The 26,140-nt window shown below is 36.7% G+C and overlaps 1 protein-coding gene across 1 annotated transcript in view; it reads left to right on the top strand.

The window, feature by feature from the left end:
* The first annotated feature begins 3,765 nt into the window (after positions 1–3,765).
* The window catches only part of LOC141602664 (palmitoyl-monogalactosyldiacylglycerol delta-7 desaturase, chloroplastic-like), a 33,732-nt gene continuing 11,357 nt past the window's right edge, over positions 3,766–26,140 (top strand). The window contains exons 1-2 of the mRNA XM_074422826.1: positions 3,766–4,185; positions 11,119–11,259. Coding sequence (XP_074278927.1) covers positions 3,868–4,185; positions 11,119–11,259 — 459 coding nt within the window. The 5' untranslated portion in view covers positions 3,766–3,867. The remainder of the gene's footprint in view (positions 4,186–11,118; positions 11,260–26,140) is intronic.

Consider the following 26,140-nt stretch of genomic DNA (forward strand, 5'->3'; position numbering starts at 1 on the left):
CTCTTATCGGTATGACGGTGTGAGCGGCGTCGGTATCTTGATAGATAGCGATGGGAAAATTTCGCTTTGATCGAAGGCTTGATGGTTTCTCATTAGGTGAAAACATGCGTTGGGGTGTCCACAGATATTTTGGACACCTCCGCGGCTACATAAATTCTTACGAGATTACCGATGCCCTACCGGCTCATTACAGGCGCACTTCCTCAGTCAGCCCCTAGTTGTATCCATTTGGTCGTCCTCCTGCTGCAAGGACGGACTCTTCCCTTTTTCGGACTTTCTCGCCTCTTTGAGGGACTGCATGTTGCATCCTCGGGCAGCTATCTGGACGTTGATCACCTCATCCTTCTCGTCTTTGGAGACGAGCTTATGCGCTTCCCCCCGGTCCGAGACGTACATCAGTGTTAGGGCCCGGATGGATCATCCTGCGTCGGCCTCGCTTAGGGTGACCCGGCCTATGAGGACGTTGTATGCGGACGAGCCGTCGATGACCACAAACTCGGCTAGGGACGTTCTTGGCGACGTCTTTTCGCCGAATCTCACCGGGAGCCTAATTGACCCGGTGGTACCAGGCCGGCCCCGGAAAAGTCGTATAGCGGGTTGGTGCGAGGGCTTAAGTCTTTGATCTTGGCCGAGGCCGAGGAAGCATTCTCTAAACATGATGTTCGTGTATGCGCTGTGTCAATCGTGCACCTCTTGACCAGGTGGTTGGATATGTCTAAATTGACTACGAGCGGGTCGTTGTGAGGGGCGATGACCCCTTCGTAGTCCTTTCTTCCAATAGTCATGTCGGGGATGCTTGCAGAGGGGATCCCCCGATACGGCTCGTTTAGGTGTCGTTTGTGCCCATGAGCGGACCCCGTTCTCGTTGCCCCCGATGACAACGTGAATCACTCCTATCCGTTCGAAAACGGACTTTTTATCCGAACGCCGGCGTCGTCTTTTGGCCTTTTGCGACGTATTTGCCGAGGCTTCCTTCCGGATCGGTTCCTCTATGGCATTCTTCGGATGGCGGCGATCGTTGGTTAAATGGCCGGTGTGGCCGTGGTACTCACGATGGCTCGTGTCACCGTCACTTTTTGGCTTGGGGGTCTCTCCCACTTCGGCCCTCGTTTTGCTCGGGCGAAGACCTCGGCGGGCCGATACGACGAGGGGGTTTTTTCACTATACCGCCTCGGTGGTACGTTCCCGAATTCCACCCGGCGCCCCGAGTCTTGCCGCCGGTCGGATCTGTCCGACCGTGATCTGTTATTCTCACGGCGTTTTCCATCGGACCGCGAACCGTTGTTGTCGCGGCGTTCTTCGTCTGGGTCATCTGCCGGTGACTCCTCTTTTCGAGTGCTCGGCTTGGCTGGGATCTACCCAGTCTTGTGATAGTCTTCTACCTTGATGGCCTGGTCGGCCGGCCTTCCGGCGGCGTCCCGGCCCTAGGCCTCCGCTCTTGATGAGCTCGTTTTTAAGGCTCCCCTGGGAGGCCCTTCATCGCCGGAAGGCCGCCGGCTCGGGATTAATTTCTCGAATGCTGGACCTTTCCATCAAACCTCTTCACGTAGCCGGAGAGACTCGCCCCCTCCCTGTCCGATAGTTAGGAGGTCGGAGGTCTCTACGGCCCTTCTCTTATTGCAGAGTCTTGGGTTAGGAAAGCGCCCTTCGGTCGGCGTAGTAGTACACCGAGCCATCGGGAAGCCCTTTGTACCGGCTCCGAGCCATCCCATGCGGGGTTGTTGGGAAAATTCGGCACACGGACCTCGTCGGGTCGCTCCCATACCGACATGTAAGACTCGAAAGCCTCGGCGTGGTGGTGGATCGCTATCCCCCTTGTATGATAGGGGTGGCGTTTTAGCTTGTTTGGCACCGGGACTTCTAGGACGTAGGCGTTGAGGGGTTGCCAGACCACGTGTTGAATGACACGTGGCGATCGGCTCCTCGCATCCCTATCCGGGCTTCTCCCCTCGTAGCGGGAGGGGCTCCTTCTTCGACTATGACTCCTTCTCCAACTCGCCGAGTCGGACTCCTCCTCGCTCCTTTGGGGTATGCCTCGTTCGTGTGGCGGGGACGCTGTCCTTCCGCGAGTGCGGGAAGGACTTAGGTCTACCGCGCCCACTTTGGGCTCCCCCGGCGTCTTGACCGGGTCAACTTCTCCTAGTGCTCCGTTCGATTTCTGAGTCACGTTTTTGGGCCCCGGTCTCCTGGGTGGTTTCCGCCGCTCTTGTCGGTGTGACGGTGTGAGTGAGACGCATTGCTAATTAGGTCCAGGACCATTTTCGATTTTGCTATGTCAACCACATGTCCCATGATGGTGACTGGTTGGTCGGGCAGCGGCGATCTGGTATTATCGGCATCCCGAACTCCGGTTGGATTACTCCGCCGGTGGAGGGCCGCTCGACTCTAATTGTTGAAGGTATCATCCGGGTGGAGGGGCTCGTCGATTACGAACACCTCTTTTTGTTTCGACATTTTCTTAGCTTTTTGGGTGGGTTTTTGTGTTTTTTTTTTTGTTTTTGGGAATGAATGTGACTAGCTTCTAGTGTCTTCCCCACAGACGGCGCCAATTGTTCCGGGTGTAATTCCAGAGCAGTGATTAGTTACCACCCGTGGCTTGTAGAATAATGTCTTGAGTTGAATCCTTCTTGCTCCTATCGTCCCACTCGGCCTCTCCTGCAACAATGAACGAAGGCGAGGGCTTGGGTGTGTGCCAAGCGTACTCACTCCGACGCTCAAGTCGTCAGTAAACTTAAAGGATTAAGCCGTGTTGCTTGGCTAGGTATGTATTGTAGAGAGATAAGGGAGATATTACGGATGAATAGTGTATTTAGGTTCTAATTGTGAGATCCTTTCCTCAATGAAGGTTGAGGAGTATTTATAGACTTTCACCTTTTGTCACGTAGTGGCCAAGTGGCCAAGTGGCTAGCGGTGGAAAGATCGATCTACCCCTCGGCCGAGGGACCTATAGCGTGCCCGGCGGACAAAGTTGACTTGCCGCCGAGGGGTCTTGGATATGAGTACGCGGATGTGTGTCCCGGGTGGCGAGGTTGTCACGCCGAGACCCAGTGGCAGCCGATGGGATGCATCGGCTAGGCTATCTAAGTCGTTGACTTGCTGTGGATATCTTTGACCTTGCTCAGTGTGTTGACTTGGTCAGCGGTGCAGAATATGCCCCATCAAAAGTATTTTCATTTCAAATACCTTCTTTTTTGCTAATCTTTAATATTGGTTTGTCTTAATATGTTCGATTTTTATCGTATTGATCATACAAGATTAATTAAAATATTTACTATCTCTCTCGGTTGGAAACTATGTCGCAGTTAGTAAAGGATCCATAAAACTTTATTTCTCAGGTTCCAATCAAAATATTAACGAGATTTTTGTGTAAAAAGTATAAATGTTATTTTATTTAGTATAAAATTGGACAAAATACGCAAAAAATAAAATAAAAAAAACGTTCAATTTCCGAGTGTGCCAAAACCCCGAAAACTCATACATGGATTTGCTAACGATTTGAATTTTTCTTTAACCAATACTTTTCAATAGTCTATAAATCTAACCCTAAATATATTTCATTCTTGGTAACTCCCCTGTTCAACATGCTTGAAATGTCATTTTAGAATATCTAGCTTGGGATTTACTTACGAGGAATGAAGAACAAGAAAGTGTGTTAATCAACACCCATAATTATTCGTCAAACCTAACGCCATGTTAGACTGTTAGGTCATTACAATACAAGTCCTTTCTATATAAGCACGTACACTATATCATAACTTCACTTACTACCAAAAATATACTATCAAAAATCAAATACTTTATCAAATATCACAATTTCTGAGAACTGTTCAGGCAAAGGTATCAGTAACCACAGTAAACGACTCCGCGATGCCGGACTCGGAATTAGAACTAAAATCACATAGGATTTGGTTGTCAAATGTAGAAGTTAGAAAGCCAAAAGTAAAAAGAAAATGGCATGTAAAAGGTGTAAGGAGGTTAATAGTCATGCTTATGGTACATGTTTTGGCTATGTTTGCACCATTTAACTTTAACTGGGGTGCATTTTGGGTGGCTGTTGTTTTGCATGTGTTGACTGGGATGTTGGGTGTTACGCTGTCGTTTCATAGAAATTTAACGCATCGGAGTTGTCAACTTGTGAAATGGCTCGAGTACTTGTTTGCCTATTTTGGTTGTCTAGCTCTTCAGGTTTGTTCATTATATCATATGGTATGCTTATTATTGGGTTTTATTATCACAATTTTATAGGAAGAACGCATCATTTTTTTTGCTTCTTTTGAATATTGAGAAGGGTCAATGTATATATGTAGGATTGTAGGTTTAGAGCATCTTTAGTGGTGAGCCATATTTCATTGTAGCTTGACTTGGCATGTACTTCCTCCATTCAACTCCACTCTACCTATTTCCCTTTCGTACACTATTCACATTTGTGTGTTCAATTTCGATTTTCTCTCGATACGTAATTGGAAATATATTCATGTGGGATCTTGTTTGATTCGTCTTTACGAGTATATTAAAAATATCTAACTTTTATATTTTTTTGCAAATACGTAGCTAACGATATTTAACGCGTAAAACACGCATTGACAAACGTGAAAAAAGAAAGTGGTAGAGTGGAGTTGAATGGAGGAAGTAGTTATTTCTAGCAACCTTGCTTATAAGCTACATACCTTCACAATGGTGAGCTACATTATCTTGTAGCTCGAATAGGCCCACTTTACAAAAGCAACCAATAAAAAGCAAGCACCTCAAAATCAAGCATGTAGCTTGGTAGAGCAGGTGTAGCTTTCTAGCAGGTCGTATTTTTTTTACTCCAATGGTTAGAAACATGTTTGAAAACTTTAATAAATTGCAAGCAGGTCCTTTGTTGTAACCATTGGAGATGCTCTTAGTATGCCTCGCAAATAGACCTTTTAAAACTAACCTGATTCTATTGAGCCGTTTAGAAAAGACTGGCCCAATTCTCGAAATTGACTTGAACTCTAGATTATCCAAATGTGACTCGTAATTTCAATTGGCTCGATCCGACCCGAGCTTTGTTGACCTGTAAATGACTCGACCTTAAATCACCCGTGTAGAAATTCAGAGGGGAGAGAAAGAATAAATCGTATTGTATTTTACTGATGTTCGTGTCTCTAGCAACTACAATGATCCACATTTATAGTAATGAGAATATCTAAACACAATAATAATATCTTCCTAATATCGGTAATATAATAACTTATTCAATAATCCACCCTACTATTAAGAGAATAAAAATTCTTTTAGTTTTCCCTCCAAAAAGCATATAGCTAAATAAGGTAATAAATAAAATTTTCTTTCATTATATTATTATCTTTTCAATGAATATATTCTTATAAATAGACTATAATTTTTAAAATAAATTCATAATTATGATTTTTTCATTAAAATGAAATAAAATTGATATTAAATTATAAAGTATACGTTGCTAAATTTTTCAGTAATTGCAATAATTATTACTGTAGAGAATAACTTGACATATGCTTACTATTAGCTTCGTGACAAAAAAAAATTCACTAAAAAAAATTCACAACTTAAATAAAATTTTTTATTAGTTTTCCATTTCAATTTTTTTGTTTCATATCAAAATACAATGGAGTGAACTGATAAATATTAATGAGGTGCAAATTTTAAAAGTATAAATGCTCTTATATACTAAGAGAATACAACTTCTCTAAAGTTTTTCCTCCAAAGTGCTCAAACTTATATATATAAACAAATTAGATTTTCATTTATTAAACTAATTTTCCATTTAACATAATCTATACATAAAAACTGTATCTCCTATTATTAACTTCGTGACGAAAAAAAATTTTAAAAAAAAATTGATGTAATTAAAATATTTTCATAAAAAAACACAATTCATGAAATTATTCAATTCTTTTGATTAATTTTAATATTAGTTATTTTTTATAAAAATTCGCGAGATATAAATCTAAAATCTATAACTAATACACTAAAAATTAAAAGGCATATATTTACCGCGCATTTGCGCGGGATCTACACTAGTTCGATATTATTCTGATTACGTACGACGTTATATTGTAATATACCGAATTTACTGTAATCTTCTCTAACAACCCGATCTGGAAATCGCTGAACTCGAAAATTATTCAAAATATAACTCTAACCCAAAATGACTTGAAACAACTACTTTGAAATCACATTTAATATTATTTACGTTAAAATAAGAAATCAGTCACCAAAACTAAACTATAAATAGGTGAAATAATCCAAAATGTATTTTTTTCTCTTTTAAGTATTGTCCCGAAATTGATCCAATCCAAAATTACAAATTCTCACTTTAGACAGATAATATCCGTCTAAAACTGTAGACGGATAGTGTCCCTCTCACAAAATGAGAGTGAATAGTGCAAGTGGGTGATAAATGGATACCCCACTTGCATTTTGTGAAAGGGTCACTATTCGTTTACAGTTTTAGATGGATAGTGTCTATCTACAATGAGACGGATTGATCTAAAATAATTCGACCCGAATGACACAAAAATAAACCGATCAATAAGTCTGAAATAAACCAAACCCCAAATAACCCCTTCCGACTCAAACTAACCTAAAAATGTAGCACACCTAAATCGGCCTCATCCGCCTCCAACCCGACTAACCTGTTTATCAGGCGTACTTGCAAGTATCCTTGCTTCTTCTAGTTAGACATTTGTCATAACGATTAACGAATGTGATTGTTGGGTCACTGGGTGTGTCTCCTTGATAAGGGTAATTGTTTCCCAACAAAAGTACGCCCAAAATAATGTAAAGTGTAGATTTTTTTACTGTTTTAATTTAAGACATTTCAACAATTTTCATTATAATCTGTTATACAGACCGTCTTAAATTAAGACAATTTTAAATAAAAATTGGTATATTTTAAAACTTGTTCAATGAGAAATAACGCAATTTTAAGAATTAAAGTTGAATATGGCCTGGGGTAGAAATAGAAAATAAGAGATTACTCCCTCTTTTACACTTATTTTTTGTCTTAAATAAAGAATGAGACTATTGGTGTTATTCTTCTTGGTTGATAAGTGGAGCATAATGTTTATGGGTGTTATTGTCATTAAAATTAGAAAAATTATCCCAATAATAGAAAGAAACTAGGTAGTATCCCGCGCTTCGCGCGGCCTGTTTTAAAATTTTATGCTTATAATTGAAAAAAACAATATAATTCATATATGACCTTCAATATTTTCTCTTATAAATAACTTTTTCTCAAATTTAATTTTCTTAGGTTTAACTTCAATGTTTTAAAATAATATAAAAAACAGTTTTAATTAAAACTAATAAGTGATAATTAATTATGCATGATCAACGTTTTATAAATAAATTTGTGAGTGGTGAAATATCATATTAATCAAAATAAAATTTATTCAAATAATACAAAAATCAACAATAAGTTCTCAAATTATATCATTTCACGATACTTTATGTCTCAAATCAATTAATATTTGTCTAAAATGATGTGAACATAATTTTGTGTAATTTTTAATTTTTTGTGTATAACATGTGACATTTATCTATCAAACATATAGGGTTCAAACTCAACTTATTCAAATATTTTGATTGTGTCTTGCATGTGATATGTGTCAAACATATATATGAGAAATTTGCACCTTTTGTTTCTTTAAACAACTATATATAATAATGTTTAAGAGTTTACCTGTAAATATAATAGGTTGAACTTTCTCAAATATTATTTTTTGATGTTTAACTTCAAAGTATTTAAAAGATAACATATAAAATATTTAACTAAAAGTAATACGGAGTATTTGGTTAGTCATAATCAATATTTTATATTAGACTTATACATATTTAATTAAAGATATTATAGAAAAATGTAACGTGTTTTCTACTTTTTCATGTCGTTTATAATATTATATTACTTAATAATCGTTACTTTTGTTTTGATTATTCAAATGCACTCGCGATCACTATGTACATACACACTCGTACACATACTCATTATCACACTATTGAAACCTATCAAAATCTCATATATATTCAATTTGTCTAATATAATTTTTTTCATTCACACGCTATAAAAACCTATCTCTTAGTAGTTTTTTTTAAAACTTGTGTTTTTAATATATACAATGACTCTTCCAAATATATTTTTCTTAATGGATATAATAGTCTAAGTTTTATAACTTTCTCAAAATGTTTTTTTACGTAAATGTAAAACATTGTGAGACACTCACTTTAATCATCTCTACATATCAAAATAAATATTTCAATAAATATAATGAAAATTATACTCAATTGAAAGCATTTTTCACAATGAACGTACTTATTTACATTTTATAATTTTTATCAAAATGAACGTACTTATTTACATTTTATAATTTTTATCAAAATATCTTTTTAGTAAATTTAGAATCAAATCATCGTAATTATTTAATATAATTTTATAATATAATTTATTAAACTATAATTAATATTTTGCTGAAATTTATACCGCATTTATTATGTTTATATTTAACGTTCAGCTGTAATTAATACTCGTATTTAATGCTGGGTTAACACGTGTCGCATCCACAAAGATTTCAACCCATTTTATATATATATATATATATATATATATATATATATATATATATATATATATATATATATATATATAAGATAAGATGATTGTTACGGAGTGAACATAGGTTATTGATCAAAATTACTTGAAATGGACCCTCTTCTAGCAGGTTATGTTGTCATGAATAAACGATTATAGTTTTCTTAATTGTTAGGCACATTAAATGCAACCAAATGATCACTTCATTATTAAACGTAGTTGAGTCATTTATGGACGGGTTTTACTCTTTTATGTACTTTTTTCATTATGTTTCCGTAATATGCCATTTGCCTAATTCTCTCTAACTCTCCTGTTCTTTCCCTCCAGAAAATTAATCAAATCTACAAAATTAATCAAATCCTTCAAATTACACAATTATGGATGCTAATTCTTGTATTGATCAATCGTAACTCTAATTCTTAATTTTACTAATTGTATTATATCAAATTAAGGAATTGATTTACACTAATTAATTAGGATTTGTTTAAACCATCGCCGACGTTGGGCAGAGGCACGACGTCCGCTGATTGTTGTAGCGGTGACATTGGTGGTGGGAGGGTAGAGGGTAGAGAGGGGCGTCCCTTTTTGATTTGCAGTTGCCGGCGTTGGGGTGAAGAGAGGCGGCAACCGACGTTGGATTGAGGTGTGGTATGTGGCCCGCCGATAGTGGCCATGATGTCGTGGTTGCTGCCTGATGGTGGCGGCGTTAGATTGACGTAGTACATAAACTACGCTACTGCTTCTGTACATGTTTCAGTTTTTTGTTTTTTGTTTTTTGGTTTTCCTTTTTTATAAAAAAAAAAGGTAAAATGATCATTTTCGTCTATAAAAGAGTAAAACCCGTCCATAAATGAGCACCACCCTTATTAAAATCATTTTATTAAAGAGGTTTTATAGTTTAGCACTGTAATTAAGATGAACGTATCATGCCAATTGGTTATAAGTTTGAATTCTCCTCTCTATTAGGTTACTAGCTTTGCACCTCATTTAATAATATTACAAAAAAAAAAAACTACTAAAAGTATTTGTAAATTAAATAGGAAAATAAATTACTACTAGTCTTGGAACCCATGCACTGTCCAGGTGGTAACGAAAAGTATTATTTAAAATAAAAACTTACGTATTTTTTGGATTTAGTAAATGACTAAATTTTAGAAAATTTCTTTTTGTCTACCTGTACACCTTTGATAAGTTTATGTTGCTTAAATTTATTCGAAATACTCTACTTTTTTTTCCTCAACTTTCTTTTGTGAGGTGAAATTAGACCTGGCAAACAGATCAGGTCGTGTCGGATTCGTGTTCGTGTCACATGTAAATGGGTCACAATCCCTCCAACCCAAACCCGACCCAATTAAATCTCGTGTCGTCGTGTTCGTGTCGACCCACTTACATAAATGGGTCGTAAGGCCTCAACCCTAACCCGTTAATTTCGTGTCGGGATCGTGTCGTGTTTTCGTGTCACGCCCATATTTTGAAAGTTTAAGTATATTTATGTGATGGATGATCAAGAAAAATTAGGATTAATTTAGTAAACAGGTCATTCGTGTCGGGTTCGTGTTTAGAGAGGTCAACCCTAACCCAACCCAATTAAATATCGTGTCGTGTTCGTGTCGATCCACTTACATAAATGAGTCATTAAGTCTCAACCCAAACCCGTTAATTTCGTGTCGGGTTCTTGTCGTGTTTTCGTGTCGTGTCATTGTTTGCCACCTCTAGGTGAAATCTGAAATATGGATATAAAATTATTACGCAATATATTTTAATTTTGGCCATTGCTATACACTTTTTATCATATTACCCCTCTTGTATTGTTCTCCTCTCAATTATCTACCTTCTCTCTCATTTCTTCTCCCACCCACCATCGCTTGGATATCTGTAAGCAGCATTTCCATAACTGACCGACTACCTCGAGACGCACCAGCAGACCCTCCACCGCAGTGGTGACCGCACCCAATAACACCTCGGACGACGTCCATCTCAATCCCTATCTCTATCAACAACCTCCCACAACTAACCACCACCCTGTAATCCATAACCTACGTCCTTCAACTACCATACCCCATCTTGCCTCCACCATCCCCTACGTTCCGTACCTTCAGCATAATCACCATTCCGACCCCACCTCATGCGTGACCTCGCTCTAACCCTTCTCGTAACCTTATCTGATTCCCCACCCAATCATTATCCACCATCTCAACCCTTCCCTTTTCGCGACCTCGCACCATCAATACTGCCCATTCATTTGCCTTTCAAATTGCCAAATACTACAAATAAGGCAAACTTACGTACATAAATGTTTTTTTAAACTACAAATAAGGCATACTTACGTACATAAATGTTTTTTATTAGACCATTTTCTATAAAATCTCACTCATTTATTATTATTGTTATTATTATTATTATTAAGAATAAAAGAGTGATCTTTATAAAAAATGGGATGCTTTATTTATACTGTAAAATTGCCTCATACAATAATAGCTAACGTAGGTTTTAATTTTACGATGGATGTGGTATTGAATAAACAGGGAGATCCAATTGGATGGGTGAGGACACATAGGTATCATCATAAATTTACGGACACTAAACGAGATCCGCATAGTCCCCTTGAAGGATTCTGGTACAGTCACATCAATTGGATCTTTGACACCACTGTCCTTGCTGAAAAGGTAATGAATTTATTTTGCCGTACATTATCATTTTATGAATTGATGTTCAAAACTATTTTTAGTTGTATTTATTAAAAGTCATTCCCGGTATATGTCTATAAATTGATACTAGACCTGTTAAAAATATGAACCTACTCGAAAAGTGTCCAAAATTTGTCTAATAATAATCTGAAAAAACCCTTTTCAACACGAATTCGAAATCGATCGGACCCGATAATAACTTTCACATTTAGGGTTAAACCTTGCTTCACTCGTGACCTAACCTGAGAATTGGTCAATTTCTTATAAAATTGTTTTTAAAATTAATACTCCCTCCTATTCACTCAATTTGTCCCTTTCATTTTGTGCACAAGAATTAAGGGTGGGATTAAAAAATGAATAAAGGACATGGTGGACCAAGGTGAATGGAGAGAGGAAAGTAAGATTAAGGAAACTTAAGTAGACATGCTTATGCTAAGCTTTCCCTCCAAAAATTAAGACTTGAGATTACATTGATAATTTCCCATTGGAGTACTTGATTAAAAAAGAGTACAAATACAGTACAATACCAGTTTTTTGTTCTACATACGATTACAGTACTTGATAATTTTTTGGAGTTCTACATCTGACATTAAAAAATTACACTTCATAAGAAAATTACACAGTAATTGAATTCTAAAATTAATAAAACAAGTTTGCTAAAAAAAAAAAAAAATTGACAAAATATTGTTGTTGGATTTGGACTTCAGATTTCAGCAAGGATCCTCTTATACCTTCATTCTCATTCTGGACGTCCATATTGAATAAGCAAACTGCCAAACTAAAGGACACCAAGTGCATTATTCATTCAAATTTGGCACCAAATTCATTTAAGGAGCCAAAATGAAAAAATGGCTCTAAAATTTGCGCCCAAATTTTTCACCAAATTTAAACTTGTGCAAAGTTCAAGTTAGCTATAAATAGAATAGTGGCAACTAAAGTGATCATTTATACACAAACAACCAAAAAAACACTTTCCTACAATAATAAATCCACATAAAAAATGACCAAAAATCTGATTCATCCACATTTATTTCTCACAAACAAAGAATAAATGAAGACTAAAAACTTGACAAACTTAGAAAGAAGTAAGATTTCTCAAATTTTATTGTTAAGAAGCAATAATGGAAAGATCAAAAGGGGTATAATGCTAGAGGTGTAGACTGCGGTGTTTGCAGGAAGAGTATCACAAGGATCTGGAATGAAACAAAGAAGCAGTTGGATGCAGGCCAAGCATTAAATGTTAACAGCAAACTGAAAGGCAAAAAATGTCATACAAGGCAGGTTTTTGATGTTGAGAAGTTCAACAAAATCCCCTTTCGAAAGGACCACTCAACATAGTATCGAGAAGCTTATGGGACTAGCCATCAAGAATATCAAGATGGGTAACAGATAAGACAATACTTTCTCACACAAATGCAATCAAACCTCAGTTGAATGACAAAAACAAACTTGAGAGATTGCTTTTCTCTCTTGGACATGACTACATTATGATGAGGTATGTAAGCAAGTAAAATTCAATGATCAAAGTATTGTTATTCACATGGATGAAAAATGGTTTTACTTAACTCAGCCTAGTAGGAGGTTCTACTTATCTAAATCGAGAAAAAAACCATATAGAAGTGTTCAGTCCAAAAAATTTATAGGAAAAGTAATGTTTATGTGTGCTGTTGCCAGACTAAGATATGGGTCAAATGGTGAAGTTCTTTTTGATGGTAAGATAGGTATATGGCCCTTCATAGTTGAAGTACCAGCTAAGAGAAATTCTAGGAATAGAGTTGCAGGTACAATGGAAACAAAATGCATAGAATCAATTAACAAACAGGTTGTTAAAGATATGATACTCAAAATTGTTATTCCAAGAATTAAGGCAAAATGGCACGAAAGTGAAAATAAGCATATTATCATACAACAAGATAATGCACGTCCACACATAAAGAATTCAGATCCGATTTCAAAGTCAAGCAAACAAGGATGGGTGGAATATTGAGTTAAGTTGTCAACCACCAAACTCACCAGATTTGAATGTCTTAGATTTGGGTTTTTTCAGAGCTATTCAGTCACTTCAGCAAAGAAAAAATGCTTACAAGTTGGATAAACTTGTTGTGGAAGTTAATAATGCTTTTGAAAAGTTGGAGGTAATTAAACTCAATTATGTCTTCATAACACTACAAGCATGCATGATAGAGGTTTTGAAAAGGAAAGGAGGAAATGATTACCCCTTACCACACATGCACAAATCCAAATTAGTAGCTGCAGGCTTATTGCCTGACTATCTAACTGCTGATTTGAACTTGGTGCAAGAGTGTATAACATACTTGAACAATGTGGGTGATGCTTCTAGCATAAAAAAATTGGTTGATGCAGTGAAAGCACATTATGCTGATATAAATGAACCTGTTGGCAACATTACTGAACCTGTTGAGTCCAGTAATGAACCAACAGGAGCATTCTTCAGTGATATGACATATGAACAGGTTGAAACATGGATACAGGCTAATGCATTAGTTAATGCAAATGTTAATGCAAATGTTACTGCAGATGCTACTGCAGATGCTGAACTTGTTGGTAACATTACTGAACCACCTGGGTGCAGTAATGAACCAACAGGATCATTATATTGACCTCACCGAAGATCAGGTTCTAACCAATGAACCTGTTGAGATGGTTCAGTAATGCAATGCTGTGGTTTATTTGTTTTTTGCTAACAGTTATGCAGCATATTATGAACATAAATGCTAGATCAGATTGGTCCATATTTTGTCAAAAGCAGAAGAACATGTTTTGCAGTTAAGAAGACCAAGCTCAGAATACAAGCAGACTCTAAACATCAGCAGATCGGCATATTTTGAAGATCAGTCAAGCAACAGAAGAACATGTTTCATAATTTGTGTATTTTGATGCTTATTTATGAACTTTGCACAATGTTTAAATGTAAACTGGGACACAAATATTATGAACATCAGATTTGACTGCAATTCACTTGGCGTACAACTTTAAAATTCATTAGCTCAACGAATTCAAGATCCCAATCACTTAATGCATGCATAGCCTCATCACTTTGAGTTGTGGTGGCTTTATGCATGCAGTAAGTGATTTAGGGTCAGATTTTGCCCTCAATAACAGATCATTGGGCATTAGTCCATTATAATGAGGAAATATACCCAAACTGTACTAAAAAATCATCACTAGTCCATTTTTACGAACCCAACCAACAAAAACATAAAAAAAAAAACAATAAAATTATGGATCGTCAGAAATTAACCTCCCTTATTCTTCAAGGAGCACCTTCATCTGCAATAAAGCCATTCTTTTATACTCCGGTGTCTCATATCTTGCCAATTTCTTCCTAGTCCTCTCCTCAACATCTTCCTTAAACCAAATGTTAAAAGCATCTTGCTCAGTCAAGCACGTATGGTAAACAAGTTCAGGTTCAGTCTCCATGCATGTCTCAGGAACAACCTCAACATCAGATTCAGGAACAACCTCAGATTCAGGGACAACTTCAGAAGATGATGAATAGTCATCATACGAATCAGGAACGATCTTCATTGACATGCCTTCAACATGTGCAATACTCTTCTCCCTATCGCCATTGTCATCAACGTCAACATCAACAAAAGGAGGTTCATAGATGTTGAATAGGCAAGGACCATCTTCAATATCGGAGAAAAGATGAGTCAGATCTGGAGATTTAGAGTCAAATCCTGAGGATTCATTGTGAATTTGAAGATGCGACATGTTGATGATCGGGTTTTAAGAGATTGGAGATCACAGATGAGAAGCGTGTCTCAGATTATGATAGAGACGATTTAGGGATTATAGAAAGATGAGAGGAAGGAGGCGATGAGAGGAAGGAGGCGATGACAGAGACGATTTAGGGTTTTCTGGGTTGGAGATGAAGAGATGAAGAGATGAAGAGACGGTTCTAGAAAGATGAAGAGGAAGGAGGCTGCTAGGGTTTGGGGAAGGATGAGGGGATTAAATGGCGGGAGTTGGGTTGATAATTGGGTTGTTAATTGTTTTGGGCTGGATTAGTTAGTGTTAGGTGGGTTGAATTAGATTTGGGTTATGTTAAGTAGGTGGGTTAGTGAATGACAAATGTTGTAATATGCAAAAATAGACAAGGATAAGATGGTAAATTCACAACTTAAAAACTTACCAAAAAAGGAATGAGGGACAAAAACCCGACTAGCTTCAATAAGGAAAGAGGGACAAAATGAGTGAATAGGAGGGAGTATAAAATAATAAATTTAATCTAAATTTTGAAATAAAATACGCTTATATATATCTTATCTATATTAATACAAAAGACAATATTCAATCCTCAGCGCGCCACGTCATTAATGCAGTTTTTTTTTTTTTTTGGAAATTCATGTTATGGTGGGACCCGTGAGTGTGCAATGTATTTATTTCTTCACATTTCCGCCTTTTCAAACATGCGATAAATTTCGTCTTACAACAAATTCTATGAAATAATATTATGAAAAAATTCTATGAAATAATTTTATACATTTCGTGTAAATAAAATTAATAACATATACGCAGAATGAATTACAAATGCGAGTAAATGAAATTGAATTACATAATTTTTAAAACAAAATTACATAATAATAAAATTACATAATTTCAAGAAGGAATAACATTTATATACGGGATCGAACATAAAACGCAAATGAATTACATGTTAATCATTAGCATATCTTTGTATCTTTTTCGATATTTGTTATGACTTGCTCGCTACTCTTTCCATCCCGACTGTAATTATTTCTTTCCATATTCCGTGTATAGTTTAGGAAACTAGGTTATTTCTTTTTCTATAAGTTGTTCATATGTAAACCTATATATACTGTAACCTATTGCATTAATAAAATCATCTCATTCAAAATCAATTCCTCTTTTTCTAACATGGTATCAGAGCTTGTAAGATCCGTCTTACTACATACACAACCAAATTTTTTTCGGTCTCCCACCCTTCACCCGTCCCCTTCCTCAATCCATGGCTCCTCATGGCAACATGATTCCCAACCCTAACGATCCCAACACACCCTTCATTGATGTCAACCTCTCACAATGCAAAGAACTCACCCCTCCCACCTATTTTAGCTGGAAAACAAAAATCCCGAACATCCTCTTCGGATACGACCTTCTCAAATTTGTCGATGGCACCCATCCCGCTCCTCCTGCTACCCTAACTCATGAAACCACAAAAACTACCAAATCCAACCCCGCCCTTCACACTTGGCAGCGCCAAGATCGACTTGTCTTGGGTGCACTCATTGGCACGCTACCCACAAACATCGCATCTCTCCTCACCAACACCACCACTTCCCGTGAAGCATGGCTCACCCTTGCTCACACTTATGCCAACCCCTCTAGGGGTCACATCCTGAAAATCAAGGACACCCTTGACTCCTTCTCAAAAGGCAATCTTTCTGTCTCAGACTACATGACACAACTGAAATCCTACACCGACAAACTTGCAGCACTTGGCAAGCCTATGGATGCCGAAGACATCATAGCCAAGGTTCTTCGCGGCCTTGACTCCACCTATCAACCTGTAATTGATTCCGTCAGAGCACGGGACACAACGATTTCCTTCGATTCCCTTCATGAAAAATTGATCAATCACGAACTCACAATCAAACAAACTACCCCTCCATCCACCTACCCTATAACCGCCTTGGCTGCTCAAACCCGTCCCAACTCCAATCGCTCGTACCCTCGCCCTTCCTCACAGCCTCCTATACTTCCCACACCCCCAAACTACTCTCCAACAGAGCCTCAAACACCTTTCAAAGGTCGCTGCCAGTACTGCAAATTCCCTGGCCATTACCTCACTGTATGTCGCAAGTTCAAGAGAGATTTCCCCAATGTTACCCTCCCTGACTTACCCTTTCCCCCTCCTCGGTCAGCAACCCGCTCCTCTGCCCCACCACAAGTTCACACGGCTGCTGCCACCGTGCCTTCCACATCTCGTCCCTGGATTGTTGATAGTGGTGCTAGTCATCACATCACCAATGATCTAGCTAATCTTGCCCTTCACTCTCCATACGATGGCTCAGACGATGTCATAATTGGTGACGGTACATCTCTCTCTATTTCTGCTATAGGTTCCTTCCTTGTTCACACCTCCTCTAACTCTTTAAAAAATTTTAACGTCTTACATGTGCCTCGTATATCTCGTAAAATAATTTCCGTCTCTCAGTTTTGTCATGATAATAATGCTAAGATTGAATTCTCTTCTTCTGCTTTTCAAATAAAGGACATCACGACGAGTCAGGTGCTCCTTCAAGGAAATCTTGAAGATGGCGTCTATCTGTGGTATCCTCCGTCTCCTCAAGCTCACCTTGGCATCCTCACTCCATCAATTGCTTGGCATCACAAATTAGGGCATCCATCAAAGTCTATTTTATCTTATTTACGCAGCAATTACTCTTTAAATATTCCGTCACTAGATTATTCAAATTGTAATGCCTGCGATATTAATAAAAGTCACAAACTCGCTTTTTCCGAATCTTCTTTACATTCCAATGCTCCACTCGAATTAATATTCTCTGATGTATGGACTTCTCCCGTCTTCTCTTACGATCTTTTCAAATACTACGTAATCTTTGTTGATCATTTCACAAAATACATTTGGTTATACCCACTCAAAAACAAGTCCGACACCTTCTCTGTTTTCCAACGATTTAAAGCTCTAGTCGAAAAGTTTTTTAATCGCTCCATCAAACAAGTCTTTTCCGACAATGGTGGCGAATATATCAAACTTACACCATCTCTGTCCACAAATGGAATTACCCATCTTACCTCTCCTCCTCACACCCCGGAACACAACGGCTATGCCGAACGTCGTCACCGTCACATCGTTGAAACCGGTCTCTCCCTCTTTTCACACGCACACCTTCCCTTAGAATTCTGGCCTCATGCCTTCTCAACTGCCGTATACTTAATAAATCGACTCCCCACACCATCCCTCTCAAATGCTTCTCCTTATCTTAAATTATTTGACAAACCACCAAATTATCTCAAATTACGGAGTTTTGGATGCTTATGCTATCCATGGCTCCGCCCATATGCTTCCCATAAATTAGCCGCTCGTTCTTCTCCTTGCATTTTCGTAGGTTACTCTGCCTCTCAGAGTGCGTATCACTGCCTTGACCCTGTCACAAAACGTCTTTATACATCCCGACATGTCAAATTTGTCGAGGATACATTCCCTTATCTCACACTTACTGGTTCCCCCTCCACCACTGATTATGCTGCAACCCGTTGGTGTAATGTTCTCCTTCCCATACTTCCTGCATCCACGACATCTCCCACCTCCTCCCCTGCCACATCTGATACGCCAACTCCCAGCTCCTCCCTGGTCTCCTCTGCCACACCCACGACACCATCCACCCCTCCTTCAACATCAACTCCTTCAACCTTCCCCTCTACGACATCCTCCCCAACTTCCTCTGCACCTGCCAGTCCAACTACATCCCCTGCCACCCCTACCCGTGCAACTACCTCTCCTGCCACTCCTTCCCCACCACCTCCCCCACCTCCACCTCCCCCATCTCGCAATGTTACCACCCGTCTACAAAACAACATTCGCAAGCCCAACCCGCGCTATGCCAAAACAGCCGTTGTCTCTAACCCGCACCATCTTCCCGTCTCCACAAAAGAAGCCTTATCCATACCCCACTGGCATGCTGCCATGCTTGAAGAATTCACTGCCCTCACCAATAATAAAACATGGTCCCTTGTTCCCCCTCAGCCTGACCGAAACTTGATTGGTTGTAAATGGGTTTTTCGGATTAAATACAATCCCGACAATACAATTCACAAATATAAAGCTCGGCTCGTCGCAAAAGGTTTTAATCAACGACCGGGTCTTGATTATGCTGAAACGTTTAGTCCGGTTGTCAAACCGGCTACTGTCCGTCTCTTTTTATCTCTTGCTGTCTCTCACAATTGGTCTATACGTCAACTTGACATCAATAATGCATTTCTACAAGGTTCTTTGTCTGATACAGTCTACATGGCGCAACCTCCTGGTTTTGTTGATGCCTCTTCTCCGTCTCATCATTGTCTTCTCTCCAAAGCTATTTACGGTCTCAAGCAAGCCCCGCGAGCTTGGTACAGTGAACTCAAGTCTGCTCTATTACAGTACGGTTTTCGTCTCTCTCCAGCTGATCCGTCTCTTTTCATTAATACTACACTCTCCTCTCCTATTTATCTTTTGGTTTATGTTGATGATATTATTATCACAAGTCCATCCACTGCTATTTTGTCCTCCTTTATCACCAAGCTTGCTGCCAGGTTCTCTCTCAAGGACTTAGGTCCCCTATCCTATTTTTTGGGTGTCGAAGTTACCCCTAACTCAGCCGGCCTGTTACTCACTCAGTCCAAGTACATTCTGGACCTTCTTCAACGTCACCATATGCAAGACGCCAAGCCTCTTCCCACGCCTATTGTTCATCATCCTCCCTTACTACGCTCCCATGGCTCGCCAATTACCAATGTCTCGGATTATCGTGCTATTGTTGGCGGTCTTCAATACCTTGCCTTAACTCGTCCCGACATCTCTTTTACTGTTAATAAGCTAGCTCAATTTATGTCCGCTCCGACTGATGTACATTGGACTGCTGCTAAACGACTACTCCGGTATCTCCAAGGTACGTCTAACATTGGCTTGCAACTATATCGAAACTCCCTTGTCACTCTTCATGCCTTCTGTGACTCTGATCATGCTGGTGACAAGGATGACTACGTTTCCACCTCTGGTTATATTATTTATCTCGGTCGAAATGCTATCACATGGTCCTCTCGCAAGCAACGTGCATTGGCCCGTTCCACTACTGAAGCCGAATTCCGTGCCATTGCTGACACCACTGATGATCTTGAATGGGTTCATGCTCTCTTAACTGACCTCGGCATTTCTCTCCCTTCGTCTCCCGTGCTTTACTGTGACAACTTGAGTGCCACGCACTATTCTGCTAATCCCGTGTTTCACTCTCGTATGAAGCATGTTGCTATATCATTCTGTTTTGTTCGAGAGCGTCTTCTTTCTCAGAAACTACGAGTTCAACACATTGCTGGCTCTGATCAAATTGCTGACTTTCTTACGAAGCCTTTGCCTCGTCCGCGTTTTACCTTCTTATGCTCCAAGATTAGTCTCTCCTCTGGATCGTCCATCTTGCGGGGGCGTGTTAGTCATTAGCATATCTTTGTATCTTTTTCCATATTTGTTATGACTTGCTCGCTACTCTTTCCATCCCGACTGTAATTATTTCTTTCCATATTTCGTGTATAGTTTAGGAAACTAAGTTATTTCTTTTTCTATAAGTTGTTCATATGTAAACCTATATATACTGTAACCTATTGCATTAATAAAATCATCTCATTCAAAATCAATTCCTCTTTTTCTAACATTACATACATATGTTAAAGTTGATTATATTAGATTATATTTCTTTTATCCGGATGTAAAGTTTTTTATGTATGCAATTTTTATTTACAAGAGTAGATTACGTTATTTCCTTATAAACCAGTGTATGTGAACACGTGTTTTTAACAAATTTAAACATAAATTATGTAGATCGTAGATTTAGACCAACTAGATAAGTACAATAGAAATGCAAAAATAAATATACATCCAAAAACATTAATAGTGGCCCAAATAGATACCCGTGCAATTTTGCACGGGTTTAAAACTAGTTTGTTTTAAAGTATAATTTTACTACATGATTATTCAAGTAGTTACATATAAATTTGGTCACTATTTGTCGCGTACGTGTAACAATTGATCAATCTAATACTTCGTTTATCGTTGTTATATTGAATATATTAAACAAAAAATTCTTATCCTTACAAATATCGTGTATTAACAGAATAATTATAAAAATTAATAAAAACTACTCCCTCATATTCTAGATAAATGTCTCATTGTGTGGATGGCGCAAGAATTAAGGAGAAGAATAAAATAATGTAAAGTATTGTGGTGGGTGAGATAATTGGAAAGAGGGAAGATATTTTGGAATATTATTATGAGTAGAATGATTAAAATAAGTATTGTTGTGGGGGTGAGGTGGGGTATTGTGGTGGGTTGAAGTGATTAAAATAAGTATAAAAGTTTACCAAAAATAGACAAAGAGACATTAATGTGAATAGACGGAAATGAACAATGGGACAGTTATGTAGAATAAGAGGGAGTATATATTTATGATAAAAAATTAAAGAAAATAAATATCAACAAAATGATATTAAATTGACTCGTTACTACCACAAATCCGACTAAGAGCAATAGTAATAGAAGAACTCTACATAAAGTTTTTATCTTGCCATGTCACAGTTCATTATTCCAATGTTTAAGAACTTTTATTCACAATAGATAACATTTTTATAAAGTTCTTAAATGAAAAATAGTAAATATGTAATTGATATTCACAATTTTCAAAGTCATGTTTAATTTATTGGTCCCCAAATTCCCATGTATAAACAACCAAGTTCTTATTTTAAAACTTAATTCTTAAAATTAAAATACAACCTTGTATTTTGCCTTTATTATTTCACCATCATGTAAGCAAATTAAATGACAAATTTAAGGAAAATGAGTTAACGTCATCGGGTGACGTCCAATTTCGGCATCACCCTCTCACTTATAATAAGTGGCCAAGTGGGAACCCAATAATAATCAGTACATCACGTGTAATTAGTAGAGGCTATAATAATGAGTGCATGTGAGAAGGTAGCGCCGAAATTTGGCACCAATCCCCCCTACTACTAAGAGAATAAAAATTCTCAAAAGTTTTCCCTCCAAACTTCACCTACTTATATAAGGAAAGAAATAAAATTTTCCCATTAAACTATAATGTTTTTCTTAAAGCATGACTTTTTTTATTAAATTCTAAATTATAATTATATAATGTTTTGATCAAAATAAAATAAAAGGAATATAAATTATAAAATACAAAATCGTTAATTTTTCTTCGAAAATGACTTAATGCATACTTAAACTGTATAAAACAATAAAATAATATAATAACCCACGTGAAAAAAACTCATTAAGATAATTTAAGTAAAGTTATAAAATAAAATCATTAACTTTATGTTAAAAAAAATCATGACATACTACGTTTTTTTTCTCATATTAAAATACAATTAGGCGAAATATAAAAATTTGAAGGTATAAAATTTTGAATGAATCCTCCTATATACTAAGAGAATAAAATTCTCCAATATTTTCCTCCAAAAGGTATCAAGCTAAATAAGAAAACAAAAATACTTCTTTCTTTAAATTATTATCATTTCATCAAAATATAACCTTTTAATCAAATAATAGTATTTTCTTTGAAAATCTAAATTATAATATTTTAATTAAAGAAGATAAATTCACTATAATTTTATAAACTGTAAATCTCTAAATTTTTGTTATGTATTATTATATATGAGAGAATGACTTGACACATTTTGTATAAAACAAAATATTAGACTGATATAATTAGCTTCATCACAAAAAAAAAAAAAATCATTAACATAGTTTGAGAAAATTTATTATTTGTAATCATTAGTTTTATGTTAAAGAAAAAAATCATTAAACATATTTTATAACTTCACTAAATTCTCTTGATTAGTTCATAGTTCATTTTTTTCTCATATCGAAATACGATGAGGTATATGAAAAATTAATAATGTATCAATTTAAAATATTTAAATAATAACTAAAAACAAAACATCTATATATATACCGCAAATGTGCGGGATTTACACTATTAAATACCAATAGTATAATTGTTACAATCTCTAATATCCCTATCTAAAAACCGCGCATTTGCGCGTTATCTATACTAGTTTATATACAACAGGACAGGCCTCGTAGTTCTATTAATTTTCCAGCACTAGTTAAGGTCCACGTGTTTACTACTCCATGCAATGTTTTACCTAGTACGGAGTACAATTGATTTGAGTCTTGAGACATACATGAACGGCCCACAATCTCCCGTTACTCCGACCCGTCTTCAGCAAGACTAACTGCTACTACAATTTAAGTGTTTGCCTCATTGATGGTTTACTTGTATCATGTGGAATTTAATAACGCACCTCCTTACTCTATCTTTATTCTATAATTCAAAATAAATTTTAAAACCTTATACTTTATTTTAAGAGTCGAGTCAGACTTTTATATTTTTCCCGCTTCATCTTGAAACGATAAGTATACTTACGAAAAAATATCCACATTTATTCTGCAAGAACAGGAGAGATTAATTTTTCACCTTTATTTGAATTATTTCCCTCCGATAGTTCTATCTCATTTGTTACTTAAACAAGAGATTTTGTATCATTTCCCTCCTAGCCCTTCCTTTTCCCTTCATTCAAACACACCCCTAACATATACCTCCATTTGTTAGTTAGTTATATTATTGATAATTATGGCTTCCATATTGACATAAATAATAGTATCACTTTTAACAAAATTATGAGTTGTAGTCATGTGCAAACCCGAGATATTATATATATATATATATATGGATGGCGATAGGGCGCCACCTAGTGGCACAGAATTTCGACGCCCACCGTAATTAAAGAAAAGTAAAAATTGAAAAATAAAGTATTAGTTTTTGTTTTTGCGCCAAACCTTTAAGGGTAGGTACGTAATTTTATATTTATTGAATTAAAATGAACTCTAACTAAATTAAATTTAATATTCTCCGTATATCATTTTACTCCAAATTCCTGATTTACTCTAAATTATCGTCATCATTAGTTACGATTTTTCATCAATGTATTGTAAATTTTATCCATCGGGGTTCGTTATTTATCTACAAACCCGACCACAAAAGAATTTGCTTACAAATAAAAAAGATCAATAAATTTACAATATTCTTCTTGTGGGTCCATTTAAGAGCATCTCCAATGGTTATTCAAAATGATTTGCTTACAAATAAAAAAGATTTCAAGCTACTTGCTTAACCATTGGAGCACTCTACATGAACTAGCTTAAAGAGCTACTAGCTCAAATTCACCCAAAAGATATATAAATCAATAAAATATATGTATATGGGTCCATTTAAGCAACAATTCTAGTAGTCTAACCATTGAGGGAATTTATAGCTTAAAAATATTGTAGCTTAAAAATCTGTTGTGGAAAGTTGAGCTAGTTATGTTATTGCTAGGCATTGTAGATGCTCTAAGCAAGTAGCTTCATGGAGCTACTAGCTTAAAATTATTTGAGCAAAGTCAATCAACATGGACAACTCCAATTGTTGAACTACTAGCTTGCAATTTCTTAAAATTGCAAACAAGTCCTTTTGTCCAACCATTAGATATGCTCTTATCCAGTTTATGTCTCTACTGGACAGTCTATTTAGATTCTGCTCCAAAATTTCTCTGCACCTCCTTGACAGAAACCACAATTTAGGATGCAAGACTTGATGATGTAGCCTGGCCTTATTTCTAGTTTTACAAATAGAAATAGTATAAGCGACTCCTACATGGCAAGCGCACACAACCATCCTTTGAAGCTGACTTCAACCTCTACCATTATTAGCATTCTAGCTTCAACCTCTACCTTCATGTTAGACTTGTTACGGATTGTCTTAACTTGGTTATGCAGGTTGCTGGAGCGGAGAAGGCGATTGCTTCTATTAATTGCATTATCCATGATATTAAGTCTATTGCGTCTCGTTTTCATTGTTGCTCTCTTAGTTTCTGTCCTAGGGGAGTCAATAGGATAGCTCATAATCTTGCTCAGGAAGCTTTGTTGTAAGCTATGCTATTAATTGCTGTCAAAAAAAAAAAAAAAAAAAGCATTCTAGCGAGTAATATATTTAGCAGGGAAACAAACATTAAGTTTTTGCTGCAATAGAGAAGTACAAAGCCTACTAAAGGAGCAGTCTTCTTTCATGACCAACTACAGTCATTATTGGTATTATAGTCATATAGAAGATTCATTGCCCTTAGAGAAAAAAAGAAGTAAATCATCAACAAAAAGTAATGATTCAATCTAAGATGATCACACATTCACACGTAGGATGAAATCTAAAATTATCCTGCTGCCCAATGACATTAAGAACTCTTGAATTCATTTACTCTATAAGCAGGTTATTTTCAACGCACTACCCATTTAATTATTTAACCCTATTGAACTTTAATAACTTGTTAACCCAAAATGATGACTAATTTTCTTACTTTTGAGCAACTTGGTTAGATTATAAAGTTAACCAAATGAACTTGGTTAGATTATCAACTCGTGTCCAAAGACCTCGACCCTAACGCGACAAACATAAGTTTTGTATTGTGTCAACCCAAGTTCATAAATGGGTTGCAATATCTTAACCATTGTTGTCAAAATCCCGATTCGATACTACGATTCTACGATTTTACGATCTAAAAATGTTTGACCGATCCTGGATCTTACGATTCTATCATGGTTGTAGAATCTTACGATCCTAATCATCTGAAAACTTCTAGAGGTAGAATCATAAAACAATCCTACGATCTTACGATCCTACGATCCGATTTCATAGTAAAAAAAATTAATATATATTTTTATATAATGACATCGTAAAACTCAAATTTCGGGTAAGTTGTAGAAACACGTTCTTATAATAATATTAAAATCATTAATTATCAATATTTTATGGATAAATATTAATAAATAAGTAGTTTGATCTTCAATGATATGTTTTTACCAAATAAAAAACTATAATTGGTGAGTTTGTAGAATCTTACGATTCTACAATCCGATTCTACCGATTCGATCCTACCCTCCCCATCGATCAAAGTAGAATCCTGATCCTGACAACATTGATCTTAACTATAATTCTCTAACTTCATGTTGGGCCCGTATTGTATTTTCGAGTCTGATCAATAATTG

Source organism: Silene latifolia, chromosome 9 (genome assembly GCF_048544455.1).
Source record: "Silene latifolia isolate original U9 population chromosome 9, ASM4854445v1, whole genome shotgun sequence".
Classification (NCBI taxonomy): Eukaryota; Viridiplantae; Streptophyta; class Magnoliopsida; order Caryophyllales; family Caryophyllaceae; genus Silene; species Silene latifolia.